The 15,229-nt window shown below is 38.9% G+C and overlaps 1 protein-coding gene across 1 annotated transcript in view; it reads left to right on the top strand.

Moving 5' to 3' along the window:
• LOC109467943 (anoctamin-4-like) overlaps positions 1 to 14,505 on the top strand; it is a 16,550-nt gene extending 2,045 nt beyond the window's left edge. Inside the window, 23 exon segments of the mRNA XM_019766115.1 lie at positions 1 to 257; positions 2,371 to 2,443; positions 3,174 to 3,274; positions 3,471 to 3,540; positions 3,958 to 4,285; positions 4,562 to 4,678; positions 5,088 to 5,182; positions 5,467 to 5,588; positions 5,889 to 5,978; positions 6,674 to 6,826; positions 6,959 to 6,995; positions 7,200 to 7,309; positions 7,542 to 7,690; positions 8,197 to 8,383; positions 8,575 to 8,704; positions 9,023 to 9,156; positions 9,581 to 9,661; positions 10,310 to 10,533; positions 11,011 to 11,079; positions 11,288 to 11,326; positions 11,546 to 11,575; positions 12,496 to 12,570; positions 12,957 to 14,505. The exon segment at positions 1 to 257 is cut by the window's left edge and continues 21 nt beyond it. Of these exon segments, the coding sequence (XP_019621674.1) occupies positions 1 to 257; positions 2,371 to 2,443; positions 3,174 to 3,274; positions 3,471 to 3,540; positions 3,958 to 4,285; positions 4,562 to 4,678; positions 5,088 to 5,182; positions 5,467 to 5,588; positions 5,889 to 5,978; positions 6,674 to 6,826; positions 6,959 to 6,995; positions 7,200 to 7,309; positions 7,542 to 7,690; positions 8,197 to 8,383; positions 8,575 to 8,704; positions 9,023 to 9,156; positions 9,581 to 9,661; positions 10,310 to 10,533; positions 11,011 to 11,079; positions 11,288 to 11,326; positions 11,546 to 11,575; positions 12,496 to 12,570; positions 12,957 to 13,101 (2,816 nt within the window). The 3' untranslated portion in view covers positions 13,102 to 14,505.
• The last annotated feature ends 724 nt before the right edge of the window (positions 14,506 to 15,229 follow it).

Below are 15,229 nucleotides of genomic sequence, written 5' to 3'. Positions count from 1 at the left end.
CTCCCCCACCGCCCCCCGTGCCAAAGCGGATAGACTACGTGTTAGTGTACAGGAACCCGGACCTGGACATAGAGAAGGACTACAAGTGGGAGAGGAGGATTGCGGACAGACAGAAGTTTACGCAGAAGATGAGGGAGGAGGGTCTGGAGATGGAAGACGAGGAGATTGGGGACAACATGGTGGTGAAGATCCACTGTCCCTTCGAGAAACTGAGCAGGGAAGCTGAGAAGGTGAAGCTGGAGATGCCATTAGCAGGGGTGAGTACATGTAAACCTATATGCTGAACATATGGTAGCACAGCCCATAGCGATTGCATCAACATTGTATTCAGTTTTTGTTCCTTTGGTGTTCCTTAATCTCCAAGCTGATCTTTTGGAGGCTGCTGTACAGTATCAAATTGGCAAAACAGTATCAAATTGGCCAGGCAGTAACCAACAAAAAGGTTGAAAGTGAGCTTTTATTTACCATGATTTTAATAGCATGTCGGCAGAATGTAGTGCGGCTGCTTGAAACCCAGATTTTCCATTCCTTGGTTTCTGTTGGATGTTTAGTCAACGTTGCTCCAGAATTTTGTCTGTTGCAGAGGATATCTTTTACAACACAACATTTTAATTTAAAACTATAGACACAGCACAACCTTGAACAAGTTAGACATTCTGCCAAAGTGCTATGCACAATACGTTACAGGTTTCATGCAGGCGCAATACGTTCTGCCAACATGCTAGGAATACTAGAAGTACACATGCCTGAAAAACGGAAAACAAATGTGCATGGTTGTCTACATTGAGGCCATGCCATTCACGCCTCAAACACTGACCTACAAATCACAGTCTAATTTAACCACAAGTTGGTTAATTCATCAGGGAGGCTTTAGTTGAACTGATGTTTGAAAAGAATAAGGCATAATATGAAAACCTTTAATAGCATGACCCATCAGCGCTAGCAAGAGGTTTAGATAATTTTACAAAAAAGGTTACATATTCTATAATGTTGTTGATTTAGTTAGTACCTGACAGTGTCCTCATAAAAACTTCATTACCAGTATTTTAGTAACTAAAGCCAGAATGTTCCCACTCCATGACCCATCAAAAGTCAGATTGTGGACAAGGAAACATAAGTCTGGACAGTTTCTGTCAAAACATTATACCATCATTATGGCCATTTTCTCATCAAATTTGACAAAAGGTCCACCATCTGCCACAAATATTAAACCAGCAAAATTTCCAAGCAAGGTCAGCATCTCAGTCTGATGCTAAACATGAATATTTTGGCTAAATTCTTATTGCAAAGTATCTTCCTGACAGACTTCATAAATGAAGGAAGTAAAGCCTAAGTGCATACTGTACATGTAGTCCCTCTTTCTGATCACACGATCACTATATTATATTGTGTTAACTGATATTAAAAAATCAATATGATGATATAAATGTGGCATAAACACATATAACATCAATCTGTGAAGATGCTTTAGATTTCAAAATTCTTCTCGTATCGAGTAAAAAGTGTTAAGTTAAACTATGGGTATCAAAATACACACACATATGCATCAATATCACCAGGTCGTGTCGTAAACACTTGTAACTAGGTGGGGTAAACACACGATTCAGTTCTGGCCATCGCTGAAACCAGTTGCAGGTAATAAAATATTCATACCCTGGGGGCCATACTGGGTGGAGATGTATTGTTTTGATGTAGATTGGGTGTGAGCAGTGTTGGTATATCAAGTCCCAAGTGACCTTTCCTTCAAATGGCCATTTTGTTTTATGGCAGCCAGAGAAAGATATGTTCATTTTGTTGAACATGGATTACATGTCATCTAATATTGCTGACTCAAAAGTTAGGTTTTAAACTTTCTTGCTGAATACCATAGATACAAAATGGAGCCAAATTTGATTAAAACATATGTTGTATATAAATATATATCTGTTATCACAAAATGCGGGACATTTTCATTATAATAATATTTTCATTAGGATAACATATACTTGTTTGTCATGTACAAGACTTTCCGGTTTCATAAATATTTCATGGTCAATTCTGTCAGCAACAATCAATCATGGATTCCTGACATGATCTTTTGCAATGAGTCACATTTTTGTGTCCTCTGCAAGGTCAATAACAGGTTTAGTGTAGAACAGTCATCATGGACTCTGGTTAATAAAGATTACAGTAGAAACAAACTACATGTATTTTGCTATATATGAAAAGTCAGTGAACATATGACCAGAAAATCACATATTATCTAATATTATCTAGTCATCTTATCTAATAATATGTACAACATGTGTGTTAATTTGGCAGATATTTTTATGACCACCAACATCATTGTGATGATTGTCTTATTGGTGTTATTGGGTCTCATTTGTTCAGGCCAAAATAGAGAAGAAACCATACAGAGGTTTGCTCGGCAGACTATACCAATATCTAGAAACTGATGATGAAGGTAAGATTATGTTTACTCACAGTTTCTTGAATGATATGTTTATTTGTCTTCTTTTTCTTAGCTTCCTATATAACGCTACAGGCTTATCAAATTGATACACAGTAAATGTTACATATTTTTATTGCTTTTGTCGCTTTGTCCTAAAACATTACTCTGACTGTGTGTTGCGTGTGTTATTTGTAGTACATGTATTTTGTAATGTTACTAATATATGTATGGTGTTACTCAATATGTGTGCTGACATGTTTGTCTCTTTTTCTCCTGCCACCTCCAATGTGTGACAGACCTGGGTACGGTGTTGTCTGTTTGTCTTGTCAGTCATTCTGACTGTGCATGTCACAGTGTGTCAAAGCTTGACATTCATTTTGTTACTTCTTTGTACATGTAGATCAGCTTGATTTGACAACACTCTGGCAGTTCAATGTACATGCACATGTATATGGTTGTTGCACAGTACAAAACATTAGTCATGATGTATAGAACCATGTAAAATCATATCCAGTTTCTTGAGTAACTGTTTTTTGGCGTATCGTATTACCTGGATGTCTAACCTTCATCGACGAACCATGTAAATTGTTTGACCACATCCTGTTGTGAATGTACTGAAAGCTCCCATCACCATGTATTTCACAAGTGTATCTAGTACATGTATACCACTTCTGTCATGTCTGTGCATTCAGTGTTCTTAGACTAGTTACTGAATTTTATTGTCAAATCACTATATTTGCAGCTGATTATGTCAGCGCACCTTTCGAGCATAGCAAGCGCTTCCTCTTCCATGGCATCGAAAATGAAGACACCTTCTTCAGACCAGCTACAAGGTCTTTGTTGGTAAGTCACCTCCCTTCTTAGGAATTGTGTTTACTGTCTCTATCTACACAAAGATTGAGATATTGACTGTATTAAGTTGAGGATTTAAGAGTCTGAGTTTTTAATATAATTATGCTGACCGATCTTTGCTTATTGAGACATACATGTAAGATAGACAGATTTTGTTTATGATTTGCTGAACTTCTGTTGTTTCCAGGTTCATCACATTTTGATCAACATCGACATCAGGGAAACCAAGAGAGAGGATGATGGGATGAGAGCAAAAGGTAGGCCGTTTACACAAGTACTGGTAGCAGCTTTCTCACAAATTATATCATTTCACTTTTAACTGCACTAACAGTTAGTTAGTAATACATGCATCTGTAGAGATAAACCTTAGTCTAAGACTTGATGATAATGGCACAAATTGCACTCTTTATGGACAGGTGTGCTTAAACCTACCAATGCTACTGTTCCAACTAACCATACTGCTGGTAGTCATATTGTGGATGGTGACAATGAGGACAGCACTGCTAAATCTGGCATCACTACTGCCGCTCCCATGTCATTTGAGAACAGCGCTTTTGTTGACCACGAGAGTGCCGCCGGTCAGGCAAGTAGTCGACAAGACGTTGTCCACGGTTCTAGCGTTAGGGCGTTACAGGTGGCGAGTCCGCTCCCTGAACATATCATGTGTCCCAAAGGGCTTCCATACCTGCTGATGCGGGGCTCGTACCAGGACGCCTTCATCCTGCACGACGAGGCCGAGTTCGAGTACGAAGACGAGGACGAGAACAGGAACCGGAAGCGGCGCAGGAAGGGCCCGTCGGAGTGGGACTACCGGGACGACCCTCGGCAGGACCTGAGCGACACCTGGACCCTGTGGACCAAGTACCAGCCCATGTGGAAGATCAGGAACTACTTTGGGGAGAAGATCGGGTTCTACTTTGCCTGGCAGGGAACACTCATCACCACACTGTGGTTCCCCACACTGCTGGGACTGTGTATCTTCTTCTACGGGCTGTACCTCAGGTGAGGCTTGTACTTATATCACAACACACAAGCAGTAAAGAATCTAGGGTTTAAGATGGTATTTCTTGATTATGACATGTTTAGGCATTGGTATCATATTATGTGTTTTTAAAGAATGCGTTTTCTTTTAAATTTGTGAATATACAATATATGAATTGTATGAAGAACCAAACAGGAAACGATCATACAGCACTTGGATGTTTGAGATTTAACACACAGAAAAAAATTGTCAACTGTCAAGTTAAATAATGTATTTTGTTTTATTGTTGTATCTAGTATTCTGAGGTTCCAGAATGGCAGGGAACTGCAGACAGAGGTCCCTGACACCAACACATCGTTAATTAACGGCACACGTCTAGCATCCAACCAAACCGACTCAAGTCTGCTGTCAACGTAAGTCATCTACATATATTACATACTAGTAGTTTTCTTTAAAAAAACACTCTTAGTCTATCATTTGAATTATTAGCTTTTATAAGATAGATGGAATGTTGAAAAAGTTTATTGTGTGGTGCAGTTTGGTATCCAAAGATTGTCTGTGACATCATGGAGGCATCTGAAAATTATAAGCTTTACCTTTGACCTGTTGCCAAAATATGATTCCTGTACTTGTATTCAAAACACTTCATAGCTCTTCTAAAAATGAAAGCAATGTGTAGATATGATTTACCAGCATTTTAATGATATTCCTACAGTCCCCATTTTGTACTCAAGGATGGAAATATATGCAACATTCTGTGGCATTATAACACTTATAAGGGAAAAGTAATCAGTTTCTTTTCCTCTTTTCTTCCGTGTTTAGCATTGCAGACTTTGCTGAGGACACATTAGGCATTATAAAGGAGTCTTTTGATAATGCAGCGACACCATACTTTGCACTGGTCATATGTCTGTGGGGTAAGTACATACAGTCGCTTCAAACATTCTAAATACTTATCTAAATGAGTAATGGCTGTTTCAATTGCCTGAATTCAAACCTTTAAACTATCTCTTTTAAACAATGGTGAAATTTATGTGATATATGATTGTGCGTGGGAATTCAACTGAATATATCTTGAAATTCTTAAGAGCATTGAGGGAATCGTATTCTTTTTCATATCATTACATAACAGTCTTTCCCATGATAAAAAGAATTCAGTTGCTGGAGACGTTTTGAAGAATTTTATTTTGTCTTTTTCAAGGCACAATTTTCCTGGAGGTATGGAAGAGAAGGAATGCCACCCTGGCCTATGAGTGGGACGTGGACAACTTTGAGAACACAGAGCCAGACAGGCCTCAGTTCTACGGTACAAAGGTCAAAGAGGTATGTGGGAATCAATCTTCCCTTGATGTGCTCTGACACTCCTGGAAAAAATGATAATTTTAATCTGTTGTTCTGATAACGTGCTCACAAGGCAAGTAGTATTTAAAATTAACTGTCAAACATAAACCCACTAGAGTTACGGACTCGTCACAGGTCACTGGTTTACATTCGGAAGTGATTGGTCTTTTTTTATCCTGATGAAGGCGACAGTGTTTGTTGAAGATTTGATCCTTGTGCACCCTTGTATTGAAGAAAAGTTCAGCATTTTACCTTAATGACGGTTGTGGTTGTGTTGTCCAGGACCCAGTGACAGGGCAGGAAGTGTGGTACTACCCATTCCAGAAACAGTTCACCAAGTTTCTTACTTCATGCTCTGTCGTCATATTGATGGTAAGTAAAAAATGTTTTTTAAAAAACAGACATCACTTACTGGATTTCCTTTTTGATATGTGCTCTAACGTAGAAACTGAATACTTTCTCTCCTAGGTTTTCGAAGTTGGTGATGATAGCTTGGATTGTTGTCCATTAGAATTCGATGTACCTCTGATCCTACAGTACAAAGAATAAAGTGCTCCTTGCCAGATCTTTGCACATCTGACCTTGTACTGCACATTTCTCCCCTACTTTATTCTGTTGCACCAGGCTCCAATAAAACACTTGGCTTCCTGTATCTCCTCTCTCCAGCACTCTGTCTGGTTATGTGGTGGGTATGTATAAACACTGTTTTCTTGCTCATAATGCCTAATGCTTTGCTGTGACTACCAGCATTCTTCTATACAATTCTGTATTTGTAGAATGAGTAGTATTTGGACACATCAAGCACTAGAAAATGGTAACATCACTTAAAAGTGTTACACTATTAAACAAAATAGTACATTCACACCTACAATATGACAGGTACAGAGGTCTAGCATAGTTATGAAGGTATTAACAATAAACATAGCTTTTATCGTTGACATTATCCATCCAATAACTGATAGCTACCTAAATGTTTCTTCAAGAACTCCAAAGTCCAATCCTAATGATAAAGAGAGAATATTAGATCTTAAGTTTTTAAACTAATAATGTCCATGTTTTGTGGCCAGATTTGTATCGTGATCATCAGCATGATAGGAGTCATCATCTACCGAGTCTGGGCGCGCATCTTCTTTCAGAGCGGAGACATGTTCACGAGACTGATGCTGTCCACTGTCTGCTCATCCTGCATGAATGCAGTGTCTATCATGCTCCTGGGATGGGTCAGTAATCTCTGAACTTTGACATAGAAATGAAAAAAAATTATATAGCATAACATGTTGAATGTTTATTTTGTAACTAAACCAAAGGAAACCATTACAACAGTTGCTAACTCTTACATGTTCTACCTATAGGTGTACAAGTGGATAGCTGTGAAGTTAACAGACTGGGGTAAGTTCTTGGTCCAATTGTAGTTGAGTTTGTCACATTTAGACTTGTACATAAACAATTGGCATTTAGCCTTCATTCTTTATAGACTTCTCTGTTTATTAATACTAAGTCAAGTATGTGATCTTGTAGCTTACATCTCTCCTTTGTTGTAGATTTTGTAAATATTGGCAGGTCATCTCTATTGACATTTCCATTCTCTTACAGAAAACTTCCGAACGCAGACCAGATATGATGATGCCCTGATCATCAAGCTCTTTGCGTTCCAGTTTGCTAACAGCTATGCCTCACTGTTCTACATCGCTTTTGTGAGAAAGGTACAGTATGTCTTCATGATGTGACTCCAACAGTTCAATCCTTGAATATGGGTTCCAAGACAGAAAATAAACCAACAAAAACATCTGTCCAACAAAAATAGCAACAGATGCATCACATCTTAGACATAAGTCAAGTGTAACATTGAACAGATTGTTGTTGATTTTAAAGCACAAAAGACATAGTAATTCTTTCATCACAACTTTACAACCTGTCTTTTTCTTCCCTGTTCAGCATGGCGAAACGTTTTTCACGTGGTTCGGACTCCCTCTGAAGGACGACTGTGGCGTAGATGAGACGTGTATGTCAGAACTGTCCTTCCAGGTTCTCATCCTCATGCTCTTCAAACCTGCACCCAAAGTCTTCACCGACCTCCTGCTACCGTAAGTATTTATCAGTGTGTTTTATTGTTAGTGTCCTTAAAAGTTGTAAGATCCTCATATCAGCACCAGGGACAGGGAAAATGCAAATTAATGTATGGAAGGCAGATTTAGACTATACAATCAGCACCAAGGACAGGTACCAAACATAGCAAAACAAAGTAAATGTGTGGAAGGCACAGTCAGACTATCTAATCAGCACCAAGGACAGGTACCAAATATAGTCAATTTTTGGAAGGCACATTTAGACTATATAATCAGCACCAAGGACAGGTACAATACATAAGAAATGTCTGGAATGCACAGTTGAACCATCCAATCAGCACCAAGGACAGGTACCATACAATGTATGGAAGGCACATCAGACTATCAGCACCAAATACAGGGCCTTGCAAGAACAAAGGATTTTGAATGCAGAGTTGAATGAAGGATGAAAGACTGAAAAAAATCACAGATATACCTGTTACAACAGGAGAATTCACCAGTACATTCGATCTTTGTTATTCCAGTTGGTTGAAGAAGAAGTGGAAGCAGTGTAAGTGTTGTTTTAACAACAAGGTGGACAAGTCTATCGACACGGCTGACACCCGCCTGCCTGTGAATGACTTCATAGAGAAGGAGAGACAGAAACCTGAGCTGGGAGACTTCACCCTGTCTGAGTACAACGAGAAGGTCATACAGTATGGATATCAGATGGTGAGTTAGATATTAAACTTCATCTATATTTTGAGTCAATCAGTGGCAGGTTGAATAAAGGTTCTAAATGGAACCATGCAGCTCCAGATGTCTTGCTGAGGAATAAGTCTGATGTAAAAAATAATCTGACAGTTGCAAAGAATTTGGTGTTCCATGTAACCACTGACCTGTATGTCTGCCCCCCTCCCCAGCTCTTTGCAGCGTCCTTCCCTCTGGCCCCCCTGCTGGCCATACTGACCAACCTGTTTGACATGAGAGTGGACGCTCGCAGACTGCTGTGGTGGAACAGGCGGCCGCTGGCCCTCATTGCTCAGGACATTGGTAAGCTACTTTTTTTTCTTCTTCTGTCAAACTCATGATGTGTAATGTTTAACCAAAGTTTAGAATTCATGTATATGTATCTGTATGGCTGGTGTAACAACTGTACTCGGTGGCAGCAAGTTTCTTCCACTCTACAATAGTTCTAGGAAAAAACAAGCTTTTGAACACCTCAATCCTTGGTTGATCACTCTGGTACTTGAAGGCATGACTGCAACTGAAAGTTTTTGTCCTCCATTCCCTTGCCTTCCCTGCATAAACATGATCCATTATCTCTAGGTTAACAAAATGTCTTCCATGTTTTTGCCTGTCCCTATCCAGGTACCTGGTACTCCATCCTGGAGTTTGTGAACGTGGCAGGAGTCATCAGTAACGCCTTCCTGGTGGCCTTCACTGCCAGCTACTTCCAGAGTTTCTCCACCATCGACAAGCTCTGGGTCGTCATTGTGTTCGAGGTAGGGGAAGACTTTTGTGGCAGATAGATTTACTACATTGAAGTACATGTATAATGTACAATTGTTTTAGGCTACAACATCTGCATGTGCAGATCTCCAAGACTCTCAAGCAAACAGAAGTGAACTGAATGAAAAGACTCTTCACACAACCAATTCTTTTATTCGGCCAACAGTTTGGTGACTGTCAGAATTGCCCTAAGGAAGGTCACCAGAATGTTGGCTGAATAAAATGCTGAAGTCTTGGTCGTGTAAAAAGAGTCTCTGTATTCAGTGAGTCACTAACCTGATGAAACTATTTTCAGAAGTGAACTGTCTGTGCCACTGATGTACATGTACAGTGTAATGAAAATGCTTACAGCATTGCTTCATCAGTCTGTCTTTTAGTGACTTTGCAATGATGTCTTTTCTATTGTATTCCTTATAGCATCTGGTGTTTGCTGTGAAGTGGATCATTGCTTACATGATTCCTGATGTTCCTGCATCTGTCAGACTGGCTATCAGGAAGGTACAAGATTTTTACATCTTTTACTGTGTTGTTGCTGAACAAATCTTTTGACTTCCTGATGATGTATGATTTTCAAACCTGTTCTATGTTACCCTGTATTATTGTCACAAGTTTAATTTCATAGTCTCATCTTATATCTTTTGTTATGCTTGTTTATTCCTTTTGTTACTCCCCTTCTCTGTTCAATTAGAATCATTTCAAAGCCAAAAAAATCATCGAGGAGGCGTATGCTGATGAGATGTTCCGAGCCGACATGGTAGCATTAAAACAGCATGTTACTTTAGCTGGGATAAGGACATGGTGGCTAGTATATAACAAAGTGGTGTAAGGATTAAGATAGCTGGTGATAAGGATATCAATGATTGTTAGTTTAGTTACAGTGTAGCTTGATAGGAAGACATCACAGTCATAATTAGCATAGTTTCCTTTAGAGGAGGTTAGTAATTATCATAGTTAATTTAGATCCTGATATCTGTGCTAACATTTGAGAACCTCAGTTCCCTTTCAGAATGCCCCCAAGAATACTACTGTACAGTTTTCAGAACTTCATAAATGCATGGTACCCAACCAGCCCTAACCATCCCACCTAAGACAGGTACAAGTAGACACAAGCATTTAGTGAAGACTGATTCCTTCCTTTGTCCACAGGAAAAGTTCCAGGTGGCTAAGCTGATGTCAGGTTTCCCGTCCACGGCGGCATTCGCTGACCCGCGGTCGCAGGTGTCCTGGGATGACCATGACACCGAGATCCCGCCGCCCCTGAAACCGTACACGATAACAGACGGCGGACACTCATCGTCAGGATACGCGACACAAACCACCGCGGTGACAAGCTCTGCTCTGGACCAAGCTTATCCCGACAGTGCCTCTCGGTACGTATTCCACATGTGTCTCTAAAACACAATTCAGTTGTTCTTGCATTATGCAAGTCTTGGAAGAGTTGTTATCTCAATTGCTGTTGAGTATGTCTTCTGCTTTGTTAAAAACTGCTTTGTGTCATTTTGAATGCTTGGTAACTGTCACATTGGCAAATTGGTTTTTGATGTGATTTTGAATGCTGCTTTCCTATCACTCTGTCTCATCTCAACACTCTCTGGTGTGCAAAGGGATTTCACATGTCCTATACTTTAAGCATGCACGCACAAATTTCCATACTCATACATCAGTCATCTAGCATGAAGAAAATCCATGTTAGCCAAGTTGTAGTGTTTTTTGTTCTTGTAAGTTGTAGCACCTTTTTTATCGTATTTCACAAAAATACTTAGAATAGCACCATCCAGCATCATAAAGATTTAGTGCAGATATCCTACATGCACCCCATAAACACAAAAAATCTTCTTATATTAAAGGCAAAATGGAAAGGAAATGGGTGAAGACAACACACTGCAAGATACACAGGGGCCAGCATATACCATGCAGTAAGATTAATCTATTAAAAAGTTCAATTCACCTGTAGCTGCTTTCTAGCAAATTTGTTTATTTCATAACAAGTTTTGTTTCATTTTGCTTGCCATTAGCGACAGCTTGTGTGACTACTAACTTCAGAGATCGATGTGAACTTTTCTGCTTTCTGTGTGGCATTTCTTCATCTGTGTGATTTCCTCTTCCCTTTGTGCTGAACCCTAGGAGTTCCCCCAGTGGCAACTTTCTACACCTGCTCGCTCAGTAAGTCTAGATCTCCCCCTGACAGACTTTACTGGAACTTTCCTGTCCTTCAGTGGCAGACAACTCACTTTCAAGCATCTGCCAACAACAGTTGGCTAGATGAACATTGAAGCATCTGTCAGCCCAGTTGGTCTTGGCTTGATGAACTTTGAAGTTTGATTGTTTTTGAACTCTCTCCCACTGAGTGTTTGCCTAACTGTGTGTGCATGCTTACCTCAGGGGGAGCAGGCGTTTAGAGAAAGGGAAAAGGCAAGTATTTAACTGTTGTAACTCCCACACATGCACTGGTGGTGGAGTAAATGCACAAGTAGGCACAGGACATCTTGGTACAGCTTTGAAATAAGCATTTGGTACATATGTTCGAAAACAGAGAAAGGAGGCAGTTATGATGTACTAAAGCAGTTTGATTAACAGTTAAAAGGACAGTTACAGCACACTGAAACAGACTTCAGTATGCTGTTACTGTACCACATCTGTGCTGAAATTCCCAACTTTGCATATACATGTAATACTATAATCAAGTTCAATTTTTGAAAAAGGAACTCAAAGGGCCTGGTTTGCCCACATTGCGTCCTGAATACAAAATGCATGAAAATTAAAAGGCCCTCTAAAATCTACACATAATCCGGTACAAAGTAAAAGTCAACTTCATTTAAGAGAGAAAAAGCAAAGAATGTCTGTATTCTCAGAAAACAGTACGCAAACAAAATGATAGGACCTCCTTTGACCGGGCTATTCCTGTGTGTGCACTGGAGAAACTTTTTCTCTTTTACTCGCTCAGTCCTTAACAATGCTTGCAAAGCCTCATAGTTGCTGGTGTCGCCTTTGGTGTGCTCTTGCAGTTTTAGTTTTACATGCTGCCCAATACTCATGATTCATATCTAAATAGTGGCAGAGTATAGTTTCTGTTTTAGAACCAGTGTTACAAATGTGTTGGTGAAAGCATTTTGGAGCAGTTAAAGTCTTATCCATTTTACTGCAATGATCTGAAACTAGAGACTATAACATTAATTGTTTACTTGTGTTCATCAAAAACGTTGATCTGAATCAGTACACAATTTAATATCCTGCTATTCTCTGCCTACATTTTACACTCCCTGGTGTAGACCACTGTTAATGTTCTGTCCCTTCTCTCCCGGGTGTGGTGTTTGTTTGCTTCTCACATGCAGCGATAACTGGTACCTACCACCTGGGTCACAAGTACAGGTGGAACAGGATGAAATGTTGACTACTAGTATCCCAAGGTGATCAACACTTATATGTAGTGTCTAATGCTTATAAATGCACCACAAGACAGCACCGTGCAAACCGTAGCTCTTGTAATACATATTGCATGACAAAACGTTCCAAGTTGTCATTGTTTTTCCGTTTCAAATCCCTCTACTTTTAAAGTCATTCTTAAATATCAGTGTTGGTAAATTTTGTCAAAATGAAATTATGAGAAAATCTTTCTCTTTCCCAAGTTGATGTCATTTGTTGACATTTCAATTTTTTTTACTGGTATAAATTGATTTTCAATGTGCAGCAATAAAGAATCTTCTGCTGTTCTGTGTTGTTTGTCCATTTTTATGTCAAGTATTCTGCATTTGTTTTGTGTCTTTGCTGACCTTTTCTTTCATTCTTCGTTCAGACTGAGTTATGGAGAGGATGGAGACACGTACGTGGGTGCTGAAGACAAGTTTCCAGGGGAAAGTCGTCACAGGAAGAAGAAGAAGAAGAAAGACAGGTCTGAGAAGACAGTAGCCAGCGAGGAGCAGACTGAATCCTACGCTTAGAGAGTTTTATTGAAGGGACGGAAGCAACAAGATACGGCTCTTCTTCTTCCTCCTGAGCTTTACACAGTGGAAATGCAATGTTTTTATCACAGCATCACTTTGCTGTGGCGTGATTGTGAAGAAGATTATGAAGAAAAACTCATCTAGTATATCTATTGCAGTATATAGAATGAATGAATGAATATATATTGTAGGAGACTGAGATTTTTACATCTGGAATGTAATAGTTGTCTACAGAGATTTTGGCAGAGCCATGAAAGCTGGCATGCTAAGCAGATAGATAATGTAGAACAGTCCTTGTCGCCTTCTTGGCACATGGACCTGTTAACTTGATTTATTGAAATCCAGTTGTTGAAAGTTGCTGGCCACCTTGCAGTTAAACTCAAAACTGCAACTGACCCAAGCATTTGAATTGATTGAACAGCATTTGACAATGCTGACAGATATGAAACAAAAGAGTTATGATTGCATAGAAAACCTGTTTCTTTAGCTAAGGTATTAAATTTCAATGAGATAGTCATGACAAGGTAGTACATTTACATTTGCGATGAGGAGTCATCTCATCTTTGACAATAATGTTGCATGGAAATATGGATCAAATAAAAGGAAAAATAATATTTCCAAGAAAACTTTGTAACTGCATGCCAACTAACGTAAAAATGTTTTATACAGAAGATTTTAATCTCTTGTCAATTGTAATGATTGCTGTGTGTTATGATTGCTTGTACTTAATTCTTATGTCTGAGCAGTGCAAAGATGACTTACCTTGTATTTTATATGTCACTCAGATCACAATGAACTAGATTTTGTACAATGACAGTATCTTGGATGGAACCTCATTGAATATTAGCTTGAAATGAGACACCATTAGATAGATTGTTATTATTCACAATTTCCCTTGTTTAGCTTTTGTTTGTGTGTGAATGTTTTTGGTACTGATGTGTGTGTGTGTTTTATGTTTGCTTAAGATATGGCCCAGGCCAGGCAGTAGACGAAATGAGATTTAAGTGTTCAGCTCTGTGGTTGTCTTTGATAAATCTGTTGTATTTTAACTTGCATGTCCCAGATAAATCCAGCTGTGTGCTTAAACATCTATTTTTAATCTTGTTGAAGAAGAAATATGTAAATACTACCAAGTCTTGTAAATACTAGTAGCATTTTCGTCCTTGAATCGTACGTGTAACGTTACATGTAAATATGACTTAAAAATTTCTGTTTTCTCAGATTGTTGTCTAAGAGATTGCATGTACAGATTCTAGAAATATTGCATGTAGTTAAAATCTGTAGTGACTCTAGATTGAAGCTAAAGGCTAAAGAAAAACGCAGCATTTAACTGTAACATTGAATGGGATATTTGCATTGCTTTCAAAGTTATAGGTAATTGAGAACAGTAGAATCATTTCATACAGACTACAAAGACTATTGTACTCTTTGTAGAATCTAATAACAGTGCATCCATCTGTAATACAAATAACTTCTGAATCACTTCTCTTTTGACAACGATTCTCCATTTGAGGAGCTTCTCATGCTGGTACTACACACTTCTCTCTTGGTTCTTACTTTGATTCAGGAATAAAGATGTCTTTACCATGAGGCCAAGTCTATTTATTTCTTGGGAAACCTTGGGACAAAGTATTTGCATTTTTGAAAGCAGACTTTTGACAAGGGTATGATTTACAACTTGTGACTAATTATATGATATTGAAGGGTTTGTTTGAACGTTTTCATAGGATACAACCTAGACTTACTGATAAGTTCTTCGAGAATTGTTGGTTACTTCATTCTGAAGAATAATCAATTGTCATACAGAAAGAAATCCTGCTTCCATATTTCTGACACGTTAAAATCGCATTGAGATGAAAATTAATGTCATATAATGTAATGAAGTCAGTGTGGGCTTATCGAACGTCACAAAATAATGCCTCTACGTCACTCATCATTGTACAAGAACAAAGGTTTCCAAGGCAACCCCGTTCCGGAATCTATTGTTGTTATCTTTGCACTTGTTAGTTGCTTGTGCCTGTCGTTGAGAAGCATTGCTGCTAGTCGTGTCTGCTTTCTCGACTTCTCAGAGCTCTTTCTAGCAAAGTTATAACGACGTCAAGAGCGTTTTATAATCGTTTCTAAT

The sequence above is a fragment of the Branchiostoma belcheri genome, unplaced genomic scaffold, assembly GCF_001625305.1.
Source record: "Branchiostoma belcheri isolate BF01 breed outbred unplaced genomic scaffold, Haploidv18h27 scaffold19, whole genome shotgun sequence".
Classification (NCBI taxonomy): Eukaryota; Metazoa; Chordata; class Leptocardii; order Amphioxiformes; family Branchiostomatidae; genus Branchiostoma; species Branchiostoma belcheri.
This window is presented reverse-complemented; position numbering and strand designations above follow the sequence as displayed.